Raw genomic sequence first — 19,628 nt, 5'->3', positions numbered from 1 at the left:
TTTGCGGCCCTCTGAACTACCTAGATGTAGGGAAAGGCTGCAATTAGTGCCATATGCTGCCTACATCATGAAGGTGTTATGTCTGTGTTGGTAGTTGAGGGTTCAAGTCCCAGACCACAACAACACTCAGGGTCTTAAAATAACTGAGGAGGATGTGCTGCCTTTGCTACAACATTTGCAAATGGTAAGATGTTCTAGTCTTCTTGGCTAAGGATGATAACCCATAGGCCCCATACTCTCCTACATCTTCTCTGTACTGGTTATAAGCAGGGGACATTAACCCATTAAGAATACTTAAACTAATCAGGTAGAGATTGTTTTCTTGATCTAACAGAAAAGTTCTCACAACTGATGAATATGCAAATGTACAGCAGCTAGAGGAAGAATTAATTAATAATCAGATCTTGAGAGTTAATTAGTAAAACAACTCACAGACTTCAACAAAGAGTAACGAATGTGGCTCCCAGTGTGCGCATGGTCATCTGGCCTTGTTATCATTTATAGAGGCCCACATTTAAACCTGCTTTTAAAAGCCAAACTGAGCCAGCCTGTCTAAATATTCCAAATAAATGACTTAATATCAAGTTCACACCAAATCACAAATGGAGGCTACTGGGGGCCCAGGAGCTGCAACTACAGTCACACTCCAAGGTGCTAGAACACCCAACTGGCCTACCCAAGTGCCAAAAGAAACCCAGCAGTTAGGTTTGAGGGGAGGAGACACCAAGAACTGCTCCCTGGTGAAAAACCTCACAGGATCTTTGAGGATCTTTGACGATCTTCAAGGATTGACAAAGACCTGCCAAAGATCCTTAAGGACAAGGATCTTTAAAAGATCTTGAAAGGATCTGTAAAAGATCCTCAAAGATCTTTGTAAGCAAAAACGTTTGTTAAGATCCTCAAGGATTTGATAAATATCCTCAAAGGATACTACAAAGATCCTTATAAGGATCCTCGCAAAGTTCTTTTCAAGGATCCTTCAAGATCCTCAAGGATTTAGCAAGGATCTTTCAAAGACCCTCAAAAGATCCTTTCAAGGATCCTTTCAAGATCTTTGTAAGGATCCTTAAGGATTTAATCAGAATCTTGCAAGGATCCTAGTCAAGATCTTTGCAGGATCTTTTTGAGGATCTTTCAAGATCCTCAAGGATTTAATGAGGATCTTTTAAAGACCTTCCAAAGATCCTTTCAAGGATCCTTTCAAGATCTTTGTAAGGATCCTTAAGGATTTAATCAGAATCTTGCAAGGATCCTAGTCAAGATCTTTGCAGGATCTTTTTGAGGATCTTTCAAGATCCTCAAGGATTTAATGAGGATCTTTTAAAGACCTTCCAAAGATCCTTTCAAGGATCCTATTAAGATCTTTGCAAGGATCCTTAAGGATTTGATCAGGATCTTACAAGGATCCTACTCAAGATCTTTGCAAGATCTTTTCAAGGATCCTTCAAGATCCTCAAGGATTTAATGAGGATCTTTTAAAGACCTACAAAAGATCCTTTCAAGGATCCTGTAAAGATCTTTGCCAGGATCCTTAGGAATTTGATCAGGATCTTACAAGGATCCTTAAGTCAAGATCTTTGCAGGATCTTTTCAAGGATCCTTCAGGATCCTCAAGGATTTAATGAGGATCTTTTAAAGACCTTCAAAAGAACCTTTTAGGGATCCTGCTAAGATCTTTGCTAAGATCCTTAAACACGAAGGCGCGCTATAAATAGCTTGGCTCCTCCCCTTTGTTTCAGCTCAAATGCAAAACTCATCCAATATGGCGACCAACGGTCCCACCATGAGTGAAACGGTCTGCATAAAAGACACACTTTAAGTGTTTTTTTGTGTCAATAAATTAGAAGATATTGCGTGTTGTTGACTCTAATTCCCATAATTGAGCTCATTTTGATATTAATTGGCATTAAGTTATCGTTCGGCCGCTCAAAGCGCGATCTGCGGTCGACGAGACACTCGTACAGTTGTCTTTTCAAAATTCGCGCCGTGTAACTTCGGCTTATGTCCCAAGCCCCTTATACACATTGGTTCTCCGAGCCTTCAGATTATTCTCATTGAAACTAGCGGATTCATGAAACATTCTATGCGCAATGCTCAGACTATTATTATTTGTGACAATATTCTGTGACAAAACCTCTAAAGTATGTGGATGATTTCGCAAGTAAGTGCGATTTTGAGACAGAATTTCACAACTCTAGTTCAGTTTGGGGAAAAGTCTTGGCTGTCGCTGCTCGAAAGATATTTTTATTGGGAAATTTAATCGTTATGGCTGAGGGAAATAACCCATCTGTACCCAAGAAAAAGCGTCCAACGGATCGAGGTCCTCAGTTCTCGTTCAACATAGAAGTTCCTCGAACTCAGGAGAGCAGACTTCTCGGCATCAAAGACCGCATAAAGATGGCCAGAGGCTCATTGAATCTCACAAAAGCGACCACAAGCACACAGAATGCAGATTTAATGGAAGCTCTTCTGTTAGCTTTTGAGGAGAAAATTGAGAGGAAACGACTGACATCGAGCGATCTGAGCTTATCATCAACGGGAAGTCCGAACCCCTCTCTTCTCTCTACACCATCCACAACTACACGGTTTTCGATTCCTTCAGCTTCTTCTACTCCATCTTCGCGTATTTCTTTGCCTTTCAGTGATCCTTCTTCTCCAATTTCTCTTCCACAAGCAGAACGTACGCCACAGAGAATGCAAATCACTGCATCTTCAGCAGAGAACGACTCCATATATCTCTGCAGCGAAGAATCTCTGCGAACTCTGTTTTCTTTTTTCTGTAATACGCTATCGACATCATGTTGTTATTGTGGAAAACCCCTCGATTGCGAATCACTTGTCTTCAATCGACAGAGTCATGTCGTGTCAGTGACAATTTCATGCGTTGGTGGAGATTCTTTCAAGTGGCACTCCTCCCCCATCATGGGAGGATCTCCTCCAAAGTACTATGTAAATTTGAGGTGAGCACTCTTTCATTTTTTGCTCTAAATTTACTGAAATTTATTATCTCGGTATTTTAGAGTTTTTGTTTTTTGTAACTGGTCACTTATCTGTCTCTCTTTTTCATAGATTGATTCATGGAGTATTGTCCTGTGGCTTGACAGAGACACAATACACAAGTTTCTGTCAAGCAGCCAACATCGGGTCAGAGGGAGAAAAGACCTTCGACACAGGTTAGCATTGCACATTCTCAGATGCTCTGAAAATCATGTAGTCTTTCTCCTTGCAAGGAGAAGGCAGTCAACAGCAGTTTGCAGGTTGTTAAATCATGAATGTTCTATCAAGATAGCTCAAACTGACTGAACTGTTCCTTCTTTGGTTTCTGCCCTACCAGATGCATTCTAAAATACTTCTATTTTTAATCACTTCAACAGTCTTCAAAAAGCTTGGTTACTTGACAGTCGTGAAGAGGGTTTCCAATGAGTCGATGTTGGCTGCTCAAGAACAAGTGAAGAGTAACCCTGCATATGCTGTGAATGGAGAGGTACAAGTAGTCATTTTAACTTCATTTTGTCTTTGGCCACATACTTATACACCTGCCATACTTGGAGTATATTATGTAGACTGGCACGTACAAAGATATAAAATCTTATATCAGATTGTACACCTTGAAAATATCTGTGAGTAGAGAAATGTGACCATTTTTATGTTTTGATTTCTACCATTTTCCTGCAGTGTGTTATAACAGATGCAAGGCATGATTCCAGTCGATCAGCAGCACACACAACAGTGTCAGCCCTTTCTTTCTCGTAAGATGCTTTCTACTCGATTTCTTTGTATGATATGTTGAACCTCTATTATGTTCAACACCATTCCTAAAATCATTTCATTTGCACTGATTATCTTTAGGACCAAAAAGGTGTTAGCAGTTGTCAACTGGAGTAAGGCCAATGAAACTTCAGCAGTAAGCCGTGAGGTCCCTATGACAAAAGAGCTGTTGACTTATCTCTGTGAGACACAAGGTATGATAAGTTTGCATCCTCAATAATATCATATCACATATGTAGTACAAATATGGAGATCAGAAGTATATTTTATAATGCAACTAAAGTAATTCTTTTTTCAGGGTTCCATGTTGCAGAGGTGGCACATGACTTTGTATTACAGCTAAAAACATGGATCTTGTCAAAAGGAATGCTTAATTCCTTTGACTCTTGGCATGGTACTCAGTATACACTTGTATTTTTTGGCTCATTTTGTCTTGATGATTATGACTATTTCTTGAAAATTAGCCTTTTATTGGTATTAAAATTTTTTTTTTATTTTCAGGTGCAAAGTCTGTGACTAAAGCAATGAAGAAAGTTGCCTCAGGACCACAGAGGGATGAGGGCTCAAAGTGGTTTTTTGAATTGTCCGACAAAGGTAAGATATCTCTCTTATGAGAGTCATCGGAAGCTATATTCTCTCTACAATTATCTGCAGATGTCAAATTCCTTCTTGATATGAGATGAATACAATGGAATATAATAATTGTGAATATTTTACAGTGAAAAGTACAAGGACTCATGTGTACTTCTGCATGAAGAACAGTCCACCCACTGAAGAAGAATTTCAGGGTACACTGTTGAATGTAGTTGACCATTACCAGGTAATTTGAATGACTGTTTATTGAGAGAACATAGTATTTTGTTTTCATTTTTGTAAGTATACCTTTTGTTGTGTTATTCTAGCAAGATATGACATGATCATTACCTCAAAGATTGCACATATTTCTTTAATAATGGCGAACAAGAGACATTATATTTACTATAATTATTACTACTGATTTATTAATCTATTTTTCCATAACTTGGTGTATTTATTACTCAGGGTAATCATGTCAGATGCCATGCAGAGTCACGGTGCAAGCAGAATGGCTATGTGATGGGCAAAAGACTGTTAACTAAACCTGAAGCAGTAGCTGCCTACAGGAAAGCCATTATGAGCACTTCAATTTATAGGCATGCATCGGACTACATGCGGGTAAATAATTGACACATGCTGTATGTTTATGTTTCTTTGCATGAAGAAGTTTATCTCTTCTTCCAAATTAATGATGTTGAGGTAAGGGCCATAAATGAGTTGAACAAAATAATTCATTTTCCAGTTAAAGAAAAATCACCCATAATTTGTTGCCTTCTTTAGTGCAGGGAAACATATTGGATTGAGTCTCTCCATTCAGTGATGCTCATTTATGCTGCAAAGCGGATTCATTATGGGGATGACTCATACAACATGCGCATGGAGTTAGCCATTCTTGATTGGGTAAGAAACTTATGTTGTTAATTCGTCAAAATAACTTTGGCACTTTTTGGATTCACTGCTTTCTCATGCTTATTGACTCATTTGTCTTACAGAATGAAAATGTGAATCGAGAAGCATCATCTCTACAGATGTACCAACATGCCAGGCATCCAAATCGCTTGGCAGAGACCAGGGTGCTTACTTCAAAGACATTTCATTTCAGAGAAACTATCTGGTCTACCTTTTTTAATATAAACAAATGATGTCTCATCTGTTTTCCATTGCATCACAGTTTCTGTGATAATTACAACTAGGAGCCCAAATGTCCTGTAAAATATGTGAGGTCATTAGGGATGACCAATTCTACCAACTGCTGGTACTAAGTGATGAAAACATGAGTATGAGGTTTGACACTAGGTATTTTCCAAGTAGACTCATTATCTGTTACTTTTCTCTGCACTGTATATCTTTTCCTAACTTATAGGAAAGTCACTATAATTTGCTGTGTGGACATTATAAAATGGACCATAAACAATTTGGTACTTGGGCTCTCTTTGACGTGGGGATTTGAATGAGAATTTTATTATTCCCTTTTATGCCCCATATAGGGAATACCAGGAGGGTTAGGAAACCTTGACCTCACATCTTTTATAACACAATTGGGCATCCTTTCCCGCACAGCATTAACGTGGTCCCCCAGTTCGACTTTTCTAGCCTGATAAATAGGGTCTTTCCAGAGCCCACATTTGTTCAATGCTCTCCAGTACGTCTTGTAATCTTTTCTTCGTCGCACGTGATTTTGAATATGTGCTTCGCGATAGCCAAGGTATTCGCGACTGTCGGTCGTTACACATGGCGTTTGCCGACAGTAAATACACATTTCGAACTCGTCCCCTCTTGCATCAGCTATTGTGGAGACAAAGTAAAACAACTATTAGAGCGAAAGCGTAACTGAACAGTCATGAAGTCTGATATGATCGTACAACTGGTCTTCCCGCCTACATTTTATTTTGGACAATTTTTATGTACATTTTTCATGTTTCATTGACAAGTTTGCCCAAGGTGTAGTATAAAATATTGCAATAAATACAACCTGTAGTTCTAAAGAAATAACTCCTTTCAAAACATTCTTAGGCAGGGCAAAACGTTTTGTAGGTGTCACGAAAGGCTGCATTTCGGAAAATGAAGGCATCAAAAGGAAGCAGTCTAAGACATGAACTGTCGCATAATACGAAAAAATCTGTGGTTTGCAAGTATATTCTAACTAGTATTTCCTAGTTTGTAAAAACTCTGCAATTAGTTACTTCTGAGAAATTATAGTGTTACGCGAGTGTTTCAATCTTGGTGATACATTATCACAGTGATTGTTAGTGTCGAACTGTAATCCTAAGTTACCTTTCTAATGTATTGTTCCAAAGGTCAAGAATCATCCAGTATTGTTGTAATCATATTATACTTAGATTAAAAAAAAAGAAAAAGAAAAAGAAATCGTACCATTTGTGGAGGAAGCCCGTACAGATGATTCGTTTGGCGACATCGACGCCTGGACATGTTGAAGTGAATCGGTGGTCGGCGACGGTTCACTCGCGCGCTCCAGAACTTCGCCTGCAACAGTCGCTCTGCTTTTATTTTTCTTCCGCTGGGTTGACAGCACTTCCCCTTCGCATTGTTGAAGAAATGCCTTGAACATTTCTTCATCTTTTCTTTTTATTCTTACAGTTATCTACATCCAGTATTTGGAAACAGACATGAAATTACGCAATGGCAATTTTGAGCGATGGCGAAGCGAATCATTTCGAATTTCAAATTTACCGCCAAAAACGAAGACGGTTTCGTTCGGAGGAAGGTAATACAAACCTCAACAAATTCTTCCATTTTGATGAAAACGTAGAAATTTAACGAGAAATGCGCCTCTGGTCAGTGCCTTGCATTGACTGCAGCTCAAGCTGTTTTGAAGTTCTGTATGCCACGACGGTTGATTGACAAATGATCCAGAGGTACCTAAGGCACCTCTCCTTTTATAGCGCGCCTTCGTGTTTAAGAATTTGATTAGGAGTTACAAGGATCTTAGTCGAGATCTTTGCATGATCTGTTCTACAATCCTTTAAGATCCTCAAGGAATTGAAGAGGATCTTCCAAATATCTTTAAAAGATTCATTTCATGATTTTGTACAGCTCTTTGTAAGGATCCTTTTTGAATTTGATGTGGATCTCAAAGGCAACTTTGAGAAGAGCTCTACCACATCTCTGCATTATGAATTAGGTTCCTTTGAAATCCTCAAGTAATTTCAAACATAACAAAATTGTAAATTGAGGGCTCACTGTTTTATAATTTAAACACAACAAGGAATTTTCGTAGAAAATTATTGTGCAATGAGTGTAATGAAGGTTACCGCATAGCATCGCCATGCTCGAGGCTTTCGGGAAACTTTGTGACTAGTTACATGACAACAAATAGGGTTTTGCATTATGGGATAGGAATTTGTACGCGCCGAGATTTTTAACGGTCGCATAAAACATAAGAAGCTCGTTGTTACGGCAAATATCATCGACAATGGTCGGAACTAAAGGGAAAATGTACACAGAAATAAAGGTAAAGGAAAGGCGTTTTCTGGAGTTCAGAAACAAGCGAAAAGAGAGACAGAAACAACCGAAATCGTCAATCAAACTCCAAGCAGGTCTCGCGATTGCTCTGACTGTGAGGCTGAATAAAAAGAATTCATTGGTACTTCTGGAAAGAAAATGAAGATGCCATCCTCGCCTTATGATTCTTACTCTGAGCTCTTGGAGAGTGAGGATGCAAATGATGTGTTACAGGGACAAGGATACAGGCTTATCGATCTAGAGAGATTCTCCTCGACGCTCACTGAAGGACATGTTTCTGAAGAAGGTGTGAATTTACTTGGTTCTGTGTAACCAACTTAAAAAGCTCTTTTAGAGGTTGTCATATGAATTCCCGAAAACACTTATTTTGTACCTCAGGATGTATTAGTTCAATTAATCCGAAGTTTTCAGGGCTGTATCCTCTTACTGAGTTGAGTTGGATAAGCCGACAGTTTCTCTATAAGCTGAATTTTAAGTAAGATGTTGTGGAATAACTCACCTAATAATCTCGGTGAACTTTGAACGGGCATTGTGCCCATAATATAAACGACTCCAAAAGTTTCTCAGCTCATCCAAAAGAATGACCCTAGTACTTTGTTTTGACACTAAAAACACTTGATTTCATGCAATCTTTGTGCAGTTATCTTTTCTCAAGTTTACCTAGGTTTTTCACACCATGTGGTGGACAAATTGATCTGATGTCAAATAACAAATTAGTTTAGGGCAACATATTAGTTATATTCAGTATGTGTGATTCCTAAGCTTTCCTTTGGTATATAGGTTAATATGGTTCAGAAATATAGTCATTGAAGTACTCTTGTTTGCCTTTTTTTTCATGTTTACCCCCTCTGTAAGAGTAGTCTGAGTCTGGTCATAGTCTAGTCCTAGACAAGTTTAACACATATATTTTGGTCTTCTTATCTTTGAGCTAGACTGTTGCCAGATTTTTTGGAAAATGAAAATCTTAGTACTAACCTAAAGTCTGAACAGAAATAGAGTAGAAGTAGTCCTACTAGAAGAGGATGGGTAATTCTCGTTTAGCAATAAAAAAAAAGTTTTATCTTCATTTTTTTATGTTTGGTTCAATTTTTCTTTTTAACTTAGTATGAGGATTTAAGTATGCTTATTTTCTTGTCAAAATTTCGAAGGTTCTATAACATTCTTGCAAAGATCTTCAATGATCTTCCATTTCCTTGCCAGGATCTTCAAGGTTCACTGACATTCTTGTCAAGATCTTTAAGGATCTTCAAATCTCTTGCAAAGATCTTTAATTTGGCTGTCAAAATCTTCAAGGATCTTTCTTTTTTATGCCAAGATCTTCAAAGATCTTTCAATTTATTGCCAAGATCTTTAAGGGTCTTTTATTTTCTTTCCAAGATCTTTAAGGATCTTCAAAATTTTCAAAAAGATCCTTGAAGATCTTGGCAAGAAAATGAGAGATCCTCAAAGATCTTAACAAGAATTTGGAAGATCCTCAAAGAATTTTCAAAGATCTTTAAAGGATCTTCAAAGTTCATGTAAAGATCTTCAAGGATCTTGACAGGAAAATGAAAGATCCTTAAAGATCTTGTCAAGAAAGTCAAAGATCCTCAAAGATCTTGGCAAGAAAATCAAAGATCCTTGAAGATCTTGGCAAGAAAATCAAAGATCCTTGAAGATCTTGGCAAGAAAATCAAAGATCCTTGAAGATCTTGGCAAGAAAATCAAAGATCCTTGAAGATCTTGGCAAGAAAATGAAGGATCCTTGAAGATCTTAACAATAATTTTGAAGATCCTCATGAAGATCCTCAAGAGGATCCTCAAAGGTCCTCATGAAGATCTTGTAAGATCCTTAAAGATCCTTGAAAGATTTTCACCAGGGCTATCCTCAAGGACAAGAATCACATGCTATAGAACAGCAAACGCAACATGGGCACATGGTGGAACAATGCATGCACTGATAAAGTATACTGCTGGATGAGGATGGACCCAAGGTCCTAACATCCACTGCAGTACTGCTGCAAACTCTGCAGAACACAACAAGTACTGGCTGAGACACAAACCAAACGCTTCACTACTGACCATACATGTATTTGCTCCTAGTCATTTAAACTGTATGTTAAATTCCATATAACCAAAATATATAGATTTAGCCAAGCCTAAAAGCAGAGCTCACATTTTTTTTTTTCCCGCACGTCTCAAAGGCACAACGCCTTGCCCCGGCCAGGACTAGAACCTGGGTCGTCTGACTCGGAGCCCAGTGCACTGACCACTGGACTACTGAACAAAGCTGTGGCATTCAGGCATGCCTGCAGTACAGTTGACCACGCATGTTAAAATTAGCACCTTGTATGGTCATACGGTTGTACATCCAAATTTGTTTGGCTTGATGGGTTACTGTTACTATTTTGTATAGTTATGAGGCTATGTTCTGCAAGCTCCACTATTAAAATTTGTTCATAAACTAATACTGGCCCATGGCAACTGCATTAACCTACAGTTACTATAGTCTTTAAAAATGTTTTTAACAGTGAGAGAAAAAAAGCAAAACAAAACAAACAAACACTCAAGTTATTCAAAATCAGGATGCTATGGTATGACCACTTACCCTGCACCCATCTAGCTGGGTCAGGCATCTGAAAAATTCCATTTCTTGGTTGTAAAAACATATTCAGGCATGTGCTGGAAGTGGCTCCAAACATAACAGCAATGGTGAATCTGTTGCCAAAACCACTTAAAAAATCAAATGGTCTGAAAGGAAACCACATGAACATTAGTTAAACAGTGGCACTCATTAATAGCTCACTTAAAAGTACACTCCCATTAAACCCATTCAATAACAGAATGCCTCATATTTTTCCACTGTGTTTATATTCTGACTGAAATGGCACAATTTTCTGATAGATCAGGGGTGGGGGAGTTTTTGGGTCAATTTTTGCTGTGTATGTACTGCTGGCCTCTCAGAAAACCTGCCCCATTATAGTCTACCTTGTGGCCAATTATACACCCCATCTGCTAAGTGAGTCACTTTACCAGAGATGTAACTTTTGTGGTCAATTTAGTCAATTTCTGTTTATAGATGCATCTATCTAGCTACTATCGTCTTTTAAGTAGGTCATGATCCTAAAATGAAACAACACAAATTTTGTCTACGTGAATTTAGAACACTTTACTTCTCATCTTCAGTGCATTAACATTCTGGTACATTTCGATCTAATTTGAACCTACCTGTTTGTAAATCCTTACTTTGATGTATGATAATTTTCTGAATCATGAAAATGTGTTAGTTCCCACTCTTGTAACTCTACTGAAAATGTAACTCCATTATAGCTAAGAGAGTCATGAAAATGCCACCCAGACCAGCAGCACATCCCCATGCCTTGTATTACAAGTAGCAACTTTTTTTTAAAAAAGTACATGTAGCTGGGTGTCACTTAGACTTGGGTACAACTACTTAAAAGAACACAATGATCAGACTATATGTTGCTGACCTTCAGTATAAGCCTTGAACTTTTTGCTCTATTAATCAATTCTGTACTCACATCAGCAAACCAGGATAACCATTGCAGTTTTGAAGTCCACATTTGACCCTTTGCTTGACAAAGGCCAGTATAAAAATAATGACAAGCTTAAAAATAATAATAACACATGTAATAGTTATTATCAATCATGCAAGCATGAAATTACAGGTGAAGTGTTAGCAAAACAGTATCACCTTTCAACCTTTCTGACTTAAAACAGGGGAGAGATGGGCCCCTATTCCAGAGGGGGTGCTTATTGGAAGGAGGACACTAAATCAAATCATTGCAACACGTAAACAATTTTGTCATCACTATTTCATGAAAGTTACTTCAGTATTTCACTTACAGCTGGAGGAAGACAGCCAAGATCAAACAGACTCTCCTTGATAACTTTGGGGCACCTAAATTGATAATTTTTGAGATTGAAAATCCATCAACATGTCTCAAAAAACAGAATTACAAAGACATCTTTGGATTAAAATAAATGTGTTATATTATTAGTATTCAAGAAGAAAAAAAGGTGTTACAGAACATTAAAAATTCATGCTGGAATGGAAAATTAAAAAGGTAATACATGATAATGCAGACAAAGGCAGGATCAAGCTGTCTGGCACAAACACCCCAGCTTTCAGCCTGCATTCCCCTCATTTTCAGTCCCAAACTCAAGTGTTCCAGAAAAATTAAAAAGAAAAAATTAAAAGAATTCCTCATACCATTTCAGAGGAAATAACTAAACAAGGCCTACTGTAATTTAAGACACGGAACAGAACAAAAGGGAAGATCTGTAGTTTTAGAAAGAGAGATTATCAATTTGCAAAGCAAGAATCCGTGTGCAACTCCACTGTATGGAAGTATGAGAGGGTCTATTAGAAACCTCAAAGCCGTCGAAAAAAATCATCCACAATCGCAAAACCGCAAAAGAAATTCGACCAGAACTGAAAACTGCATGCTAAACAGTCATAACCGATAAACGTTCACATCCCAGATCGCAAAACCCTAATCGATCCGATACGGTGTTGACATGTGGAGCATACAGAGGTTTCGCGGCTATTCGAGATCAGTAGGGGCGCACAATGACCGCTTGGGTCGGAGAGAAAACGGAATCCAAATAGGACAATCCGAAAACTTCATCGGAAACTAAATCCGTAGCCCATTAGACAGGTATTTTTGACGAAAACCGGAAAATTTGCAAACCGCAGTGAACAATCCGAAAAACCGAAATTCTTTAGCACATCCCAATGCCCCCCTTAAGGATGAATCGGTCAGTTCAGTCCACAAATCATAGAAATGATAACAGAACAAACGTTACTATTACTGAAACCTCAACGAAAACTTTGTTTTTTTAATTTTTCAATCAGAAACATGCTGCAAACCAACTTTAGTCACGCGATATTATTCAGGGAAGGTGTCATGTCACGCAATCGAATTATTTATCGACTACGAACATCGATACTGGACAACTTGTAAATTGCACAGCTCGAGCCTCACGGAATTTTGATGTGAATCATAGATTTGCATTTTATGGCCAAATTGCGCAGTCCTTCCTATAAATACAGTAGAAGATTGATCTCTTCGCGAACGTAGTGAAGATTCAGCAAAGAACACCACAGCAGAGATTTTCATATTTTCAATTCGTTTCGTCTCGTTTGGCAGTTTACAGTAAGCCCTAAAAAATTCCGGAAATATGGTCGATTCTAGTTTTACAATAGAGACTAAATGCATTGCATGGCACCAGATCTTTGAAAAACAGGCGCAAAGCACAGTGTTACAAACGTTAATTCTTTGACTCAGTTGTATCCAATTCTGCGCATAAATTCCATCATCTGCTACTACTTAAGCAGATACAATTTAGAAACGTGTGTAATTTTAACTTTGGGAAAATACGCACCAATCGTAACACGACCACATTTGTTCCATTCAAGTCCAATCGGTAAAACTTTTATGCGTAGTTTTTTTTTCTTTTTTTTCTATAGAGTCATTTTATATTAAATGAAATTGTTTTTGAATGACAGCGTATAAAACTTCAAATAACCTTTTGCAAGTTTTTGCGAATTTTGAGTATTTTTCGATAAATAATCAATATACCTCGAGGAGACGATAGCAAAACGAAACAACCAAATCACTGAAGGAGCGTGCGCGAATCTGGGGCGCATTCATTCAAGGAAATATCGACATCCACAACAGAGTACGTACCCCTGAGAAGTGTTCTCCGCGGATCTATTTGCCATTTTCAAAGCAACCTGTTGGGCAACTGCACGTGGTTCAACCTCCCTCGCCTTGCAGCTCCTTTCATTTGGTTCCGTGAATTAAAATTAAATTATGTTTATCTAATGACCTATTGTTTTTCTCGGAAAATTAGCGGAAGAGAAATAGCAGGAGTCTGGAGGCTAGCTAGGTTAGTGACCGCTGACTAAAGTACAGAAGATTTTCAAAGATGGCGCGAAATGTAGGAGAGTAATCTGAACATGTCACTATACTAAAATGGTTTGTGAGTCCTTTTAGCTCTCAGCGGCAGTCTTTTAACCGGTGTTTCAATTATAATTACATATTTTTTACAGGATACTCGATCGTTCTTTAGCCTTGCTGGAAAGGCAACGAAACAAGGCGATTCGAAAGTAAAAAATAAGCGCGGCGAAGATTCTACTGTGAAGTCATTAACGAAACATGATGTAGGAAAGAGCCGAACGAAAAGCAAGGTAAGTAATGGATTATGTAGCATTTGAAAGAGAAAGTTATTTGTGTTATCAGGGAATTCGACTTCAGAGGTGACGGAGAAAAGATCTACCCATATCACAGCCCCTGTCTGACTGAATCGATCATCATGTACGTGTGTCTATATATTTGTGGGCAATTCACATTCCCATCTATCTTCTCCTGGGGATAGGGGTATTTGGTATTTTGGTAATTGGTATTTATTGCCATACATGGTAAAATTTCCTTTGTCGTGAATCTTTAATTTTGCACATGGTAGATAATTTTACAACATGTTTTAACCAAGAGTTTTATTCCACTACATTTATATAACCCAAGGTATCTTTCTAGACCGGAGTGTGAGGAATGGTGTGGTACTATATATTAACTAACTTTGTAGGTATAATTTTCAATAGTTTGTTGGAGTATGTCAGGGTAGCTGAGTGAGGCTGATAAGTTACAATGTTTTGCCTTTTTTTTCCCTAAACAGGGTTGTAAAATGAAGCAATTTTGTATTCATCCTTTACCTTCTAAGATCTGTTTGCTAATTCTCCCTTCTAGTTGCTTCACATTTCTTTGTACATTTGTTATCGGAATTTGTTCTTAGATCAAGATAACAATTTTTTTCACAACCCTTTTGTTGGACATTGTATGTATAGTCTTGGGAGAAGTTACATGTTTATCACATTTGGGAGTTTAAGGGTTAAACAGCATTATGTGATACACTGCTGCCTAAATTTCACTCAAGTTTGAAATATCTTGGACATTAGCATTCCCTGCAAATTTGTTCAAACTGCAGTTTATTTTTAGTCTGCAGAGCAGTTGCAGTATGTAATACTAATGCTTATTTCACAATTTTGACAAGTGCTGGTTAATTTTCATTTATTCAGACTGAAGGGAAAGTGAAATTGTTGATTAACTTGAAAGATGACTGATAAAGAAGCATTGAGACTTCACTTAACCCAAGCCATGTTTTCCACAAGCCTGGTGTCTTTTGATTTTCTGAGGTGGAAGAAAATGATTTGTAAGAAAGTTTTGCTCTGAGGAACAACACTCTCCCCCCCCCCCCTTGATCTTATCCAGTTGTTATTGTTAGGTCCAAAGAAGTGAATTTATCTCACATTTGTGTGAATAAAAATATGTATTTGTTGATTTTCTGGGCAGAGTTTATCAAGCAGTGAAGGTGATGACATTGCCTGAAAACAAAAACCAAAAGAAAATCAGAAGAGGAAGAAGAAAGAAAAAAACAACATTGACTCAGGTAATGTTTTAGGGTGAACACGAACAGTTTCAAAAGGAACAGATGTTGAGACTCTACACAAACTATTACACCTCTGTTTTTGTTTTAATGGTGTACTGTGCTGTACAGTGTCCTTGTCAATTCCGAATGTAATTTGCATTATTACAGAAACAGCCTCCTGGTTAGCTCAATTGGTTAGAGCGCTGGACTGTTGTGCAGGAGGTCGAGGGTTTGAGCCCCGGCTGGACCAACACTCAAGGTCTTAAAATAACTGGGGAGAATGTGCTACCTTTCTATAATGTCAAGAAATGGATAGACATTCTAGTCTTCTTGGATAAGGATAAATAAACCGTAGGTCCTGTCTCCTGCTTCTATTAATTAGTCAATTTGGTTAGGCAGGGGACATTAAAGAACCCACTCACAAGATTACTGTGATGTGGTCTGGCCTGTTTACTAGGAATTGGGGGGGGGGGGGGGGGTTCTGGCCTTGTCATTGTTAATGTGGGATTCACTGTAATTGGCTAAAGCTGTGGTGGTCTCCCTGCCTGAGATAATTAGGTGAGGCTAAATAAATTAGGGTGTAAAAAGATTCACATAATGATATGTACAACATCTCAATGATGTCCTGACCCTATTTCTAAATTAATCTTACATCTCTGTTAGATTCTGATGAAGATCTTCTTCCTCCAAAAATCAGTTATGTGATTTGTTTCTTGAATTTTGTTCCCTTTCATACAGCTGTAGTTAATCCTTTAACTCCCAGAAGTGATTAACATGAAACCTCTCCTTATGATGTCTACACATTATTCAGCAAACAGGTAATGAGAATATTTAAACTTATCAAGTAGAAGCTGCTATCTTGATCTAGTGCCAAGTTCTCATGACTAATTTAGAAGGAGACGTCTAGCAGCTTGAGGGGAGAAATAACAATCAGATCTTAGGAGTTAAAGGGTTAAACTTTTGGACCCTAATATCGCCACTGAATCAAGAGTCAAGGAAATGATCACTAACTATAAAAGCTCTTGATTATTTTAGAAAATTCTCCTTGTAATTGCCTCAGAAAATGCATAGGGAACAGTATGGAGAATATACATACTGATATCAAGGTGTATTCAGAAGCTGGTTCTCTTTCATTCATGTCTCTTTTAGAAAAGCTACATCAGTAAAGAAGGAGGAGAGTTCAAAAGCTAAGAAAAGTAGAATCTTGACCAATCAGCTTGGACTCAGGTAAGGAAATTATGTCTTATTATTGAGGGTACCCTATACTCTCTACAACAAGGGTGATTGGGAGATTTTGTTTTCACGGGAATCATGATTTCAATTTTTTTTTTCATGAATTTTGATTAAAGATGACATGATCCTTCCATTTCCATCTGAACAGTTTTTTCTTTATTTAAACAAAACCCATGAATGAAGAATTAAATAAATTTAATGTGATTGACAAATGTGTCACAAATGATACATTTAATTGACACTTTAACCCTCAGAAAATTGTAAAATGCATGCTTTGATTAACCATTTGTGACTTCTCACGCGAAAACGTTCCTTACGGTATCCGTTCGAACGGTCGAACGCACGGTATGTGAACGGATGACAAACGGATAGAGAAACCGTTTAAAACGGATGCCGTGAACGGCTGAACGGCTTCAGAAAAATTTCGAACGGTTGAAGTCGAACGGCTGAACGGCTAAAGGAAAATTTCGAACGGTTGAAGTCGAACGGTTGAACGGCTAAAGGAAAATTTCGAACGGTTGAAGTCGAACGGTTGAACGGCTAAAGGAAAATTTCGAACGGTTGAAGTCGAACGGCTGAACGGCTGAAGGAAAATTTCGACCGGCTGAACGGCTGAAGTTTTCAACGGATAAGGTCAAAGTAAACGGTTGAACGGCCGATCAAAAACATTCGAACGAAATGACAGTAATTAAGATAAACGCAACACGCGCCGCTTAGATCTGAAAACTGATAGAAAACTTAGAATAAATCTAATCCTGTTTTGAAAATAATAACTCTTTTGAGAGTAAAGCAAATTCGTTTTCGCGGGGGAGAAACAAAAGCCGGTAATAGTCTGCGTTCTCTTTTAAAATAATTGTCATGCAACCATTTCCAGAATTCGTAATGTAACGCCATTAATTGACTATGTAAACATCTCGTTTCCGAACACAGGCGACGCTTTCCCCACCATGTATCTTTGGAACTAACAGGCACAATTTATAGTGACAATTTTTACGATGTGCCGAGTAATTTTCGCTAGCTTGAGTGAAAGATCTCAATAGTAATTCTCCCTACTGTCTGTCATACAATTCTTGTGATGGCAGTTTGGAGAATTTGGTCTTGGATCAACTAATAATCCCCTGGTTGATATTTGTATTTATTCTCATCACTTGTCTGCATGATATTGTATTGATATTGTAAGGAGAAGTTCTGTCTTGGTTACTCATGGGAGTTAAAGGGTTAAACAAAAAAATGTATTTTATCCTTTTACTCTCAGTTGTTGTTCAAATGTTGGTTCAATGTCAGTATCTGAGAAACTGCCTACCTACCCCTCCCCTAATCCAACATTAACCCTTACTTGCTATCAGTTGATGTTTTTTTGGGTTAGGGGAGGGGTAGGTGCAGAGATGCTGATGTTGCTCCCAAATGTTTATAGTGTATCTACAAAGTTTTTTTCATTTTTCACCATTTATAACTTTTCAGTTTGGACAGTATTAACAGGTCTTCAAGGGAAGAATTAATTATTCTTGTGCATATCTTGAATCATGCACGCACTTGATAATTTAATTTTTAGGGAGCAGAAAACTGTTTGGATGGACTGACATTTGTTATCACAGGAGTCTTGGAAAGTATTGAGAGAGAGGAGGCCGCTGATTTGATTCAAAGATACGGTGGAAAAGTTACCCAATCAGTGAGCAAGAAAACAAGTTGTGTCGTTGTGGGACGGGATCCTGGAGAGCATAAACTTTCTAAGGTACATTGTAATACACAGATCAAAAAAGGAAAAAACAAAAACAAATACATGAACACCAACATAAAGGTTGCGCCTTTTTCCTTAAATTTTTGTGACAAATCTGGGCCACGGCTTACTGCGAAAATATCAGGGAAACTTGCCACAAATTTGCTTAAATTAACTCAATTAATTAACAATTCATAAGTCTGTGTAGCAAACTAACAAGAACTGAAAAATTTACAAGTTAGGGAAGAAATTAATTATTTCTTTTGTAAGTTTGTTGGCTTCTAAAAGAACTGTTCTTTTTCATAGGCATAAGCTTATATTTCTTGCTGAGGAGGTCATTAAACATTGCTTTGTTTAGAGACCCTTTACTGGACAAGGAAACTATGGTTTCTTTGTTAAGGCTAGGGCAATGTGGAACATCACAAATAGATGAAGACGGTCTGTTTGAGCTTGTCAGGACAAAACCAGGCAATAAGACCAGCTATGAACCACCAAGTGTGGAGAAGAAGACAAAGAAGAAGGAGAAAGCTAAACCAGTGGAGTCTCTCAGCCAGAGAAAAGATCGGTTTGAAGGGGATTTGTCACAACTGAGTGAAAGATCTATGTCATCTCCAACAACACAAACACTATCATTATCACCTGCACTGAAAGGTGGGTGTTTCAAACCTCTCCAACAATTAGCACGAGCATGACCTCATAGTAAATTTAATTCACATTTCAGCTGTATGCCTTAAATTTCCTTACCAGTTAGCATCCTACATGTATTGTGCGTTGATTATACGTAGTGAATATAATCTCTCTTGTGTGCATCCAGGTGCATTCAGGTGCATTTGTACAACTTACTGATGACATAAATACAAGTCATGTTTCCTAATTCCCACATTCAGAGATACATTTTTTTAAACAGCTGTAACTTATGAACTTTGATGAATTTATTTCACTCGACAGTCACTCATACATGCAGTTAGTATGTTAGTAATGGAATCACAATTTTAAACATTTTTATTTTGCACAGCTTTCTTTTTCAACAAAGACCAAGATGGGTCGTCCTTAAAGGCAGCTCTTCTGTGCGGTTCCCCAAGAGTTGGTAAAACCACAACAGCAACACTTGTTCGTGAAGAGCTTGGTTTTACGTTCATTGAAATGAATGCCAGTGACACACGGAGCGAAAAGACTATGGAAGAACACATTGCTCATTCACTGTGCAATAAAACCATGGATGGCTCTCTGACTGGTTGTCAAATTTCTGTAAGATTTGGAATGAATTTTATATTATTGAAGATGCTTCACTCATTCTCCTGTCTTACTAAACTGATTTCCCACTGTAGTTCGTTTATTATTATCAACTGAGTAAGTAACGTAAATTACAGCTCTATTGGTCAACTTTTCCTACAAATTTGTGAAGTTTCCAAGCCGACAA

At 37.9% G+C, this 19,628-nt stretch overlaps 3 protein-coding genes and 2 long non-coding RNA genes across 11 annotated transcripts in view; 3 read left to right on the top strand and 2 right to left on the bottom strand.

Moving 5' to 3' along the window:
• LOC149052227 (stimulated by retinoic acid gene 6 protein-like) overlaps positions 1-13,664 on the bottom strand; it is a 35,082-nt gene extending 21,418 nt beyond the window's left edge. For 2 of the 5 annotated variants that reach the window (XM_089213404.1, XM_089213454.1), the window contains exons 1-4: positions 13,521-13,664; positions 11,674-11,728; positions 11,349-11,434; positions 10,415-10,557 (exon numbers count right to left, since the gene is read on the bottom strand). In XM_089213404.1, coding sequence (XP_089069530.1) covers positions 10,415-10,557; positions 11,349-11,434; positions 11,674-11,728; positions 13,521-13,555 — 319 coding nt within the window. In that variant the 5' untranslated portion in view covers positions 13,556-13,664. Of the gene's footprint in view, positions 1-10,414; positions 10,558-11,297; positions 11,435-11,673; positions 11,729-13,520 lie in introns of all 5 variants that reach the window. The other 3 variants (XM_089213551.1, XM_089213593.1, XM_089213504.1) reach the window with 3 other exon arrangements.
• LOC149052229 (uncharacterized) lies at positions 1,688-6,711 on the top strand. The gene is made up of 11 exons (XM_089213636.1): positions 1,688-2,960; positions 3,070-3,173; positions 3,375-3,484; positions 3,676-3,749; positions 3,850-3,962; positions 4,067-4,162; positions 4,270-4,362; positions 4,488-4,588; positions 4,810-4,962; positions 5,125-5,244; positions 5,337-6,711. Exons 1-11 carry the CDS (start codon positions 2,266-2,268, stop codon positions 5,484-5,486), a joined length of 1,809 nt encoding a protein of 602 aa, XP_089069762.1. The 5' UTR covers positions 1,688-2,265; the 3' UTR covers positions 5,487-6,711.
• On the bottom strand, positions 5,807-7,211 carry LOC149052228 (uncharacterized). The gene is made up of 3 exons (XM_089188432.1): positions 7,081-7,211; positions 6,718-6,946; positions 5,807-6,129 (listed from the first exon to the last, which is right to left on the bottom strand). Exons 1-3 carry the CDS (start codon positions 7,096-7,098, stop codon positions 5,807-5,809), a joined length of 570 nt encoding a protein of 189 aa, XP_089044558.1. The 5' UTR covers positions 7,099-7,211.
• A 92-nt stretch (positions 13,665-13,756) lies between the features above and the next one.
• Positions 13,757-16,507, top strand: LOC149052226 (uncharacterized). Of its 3 annotated transcripts, XR_016181153.1 has the most exons (5): positions 13,757-13,811; positions 13,886-14,023; positions 15,183-15,279; positions 15,997-16,076; positions 16,408-16,507. It is a non-coding gene; the product is annotated as an uncharacterized LOC149052226 (long non-coding RNA). The 3 variants fall into 3 exon arrangements; XR_016181144.1 differs by lacking the exon at positions 15,997-16,076 and having other exon boundaries at positions 15,183-15,609; positions 16,408-16,461; XR_016181127.1 differs by lacking the exons at positions 15,997-16,076; positions 16,408-16,507 and having other exon boundaries at positions 15,183-15,719.
• A 1,017-nt stretch (positions 16,508-17,524) lies between these two features.
• On the top strand, positions 17,525-19,503 carry LOC149052225 (uncharacterized). The gene is made up of 2 exons (XR_016181703.1): positions 17,525-18,223; positions 18,515-19,503. It is a non-coding gene; the product is annotated as an uncharacterized LOC149052225 (long non-coding RNA).
• The last annotated feature ends 125 nt before the right edge of the window (positions 19,504-19,628 follow it).

Source organism: Pocillopora damicornis, chromosome 1, assembly GCF_964200805.1.
Source record: "Pocillopora damicornis chromosome 1, jaPocDami1.2, whole genome shotgun sequence".
Taxonomy (NCBI): Eukaryota; Metazoa; Cnidaria; class Anthozoa; order Scleractinia; family Pocilloporidae; genus Pocillopora; species Pocillopora damicornis.
This window is presented reverse-complemented; position numbering and strand designations above follow the sequence as displayed.

Bases quoted from the DNA above. Each gene is read 5' to 3' on its own strand.
- LOC149052229 (XM_089213636.1), top strand. From the start codon at position 2,266: ATGGCTGAGGGAAATAACCCATCTGTACCCAAGAAAAAGCGTCCAACG. The intron at 3,485-3,675 runs GTACAAGTAGTC...ATTTTCCTGCAG, and splicing joins CATATGCTGTGAATGGAGAG to TGTGTTATAACAGATGCAAG. The intron at 4,589-4,809 runs GTAATTTGAATG...TTTATTACTCAG, and splicing joins ATGTAGTTGACCATTACCAG to GGTAATCATGTCAGATGCCA.
- LOC149052228 (XM_089188432.1), bottom strand. The intron at 6,130-6,717 runs GTACGATTTCTT...TCTCCACAATAG, and splicing joins ACGGGCTTCCTCCACAAATG to CTGATGCAAGAGGGGACGAG.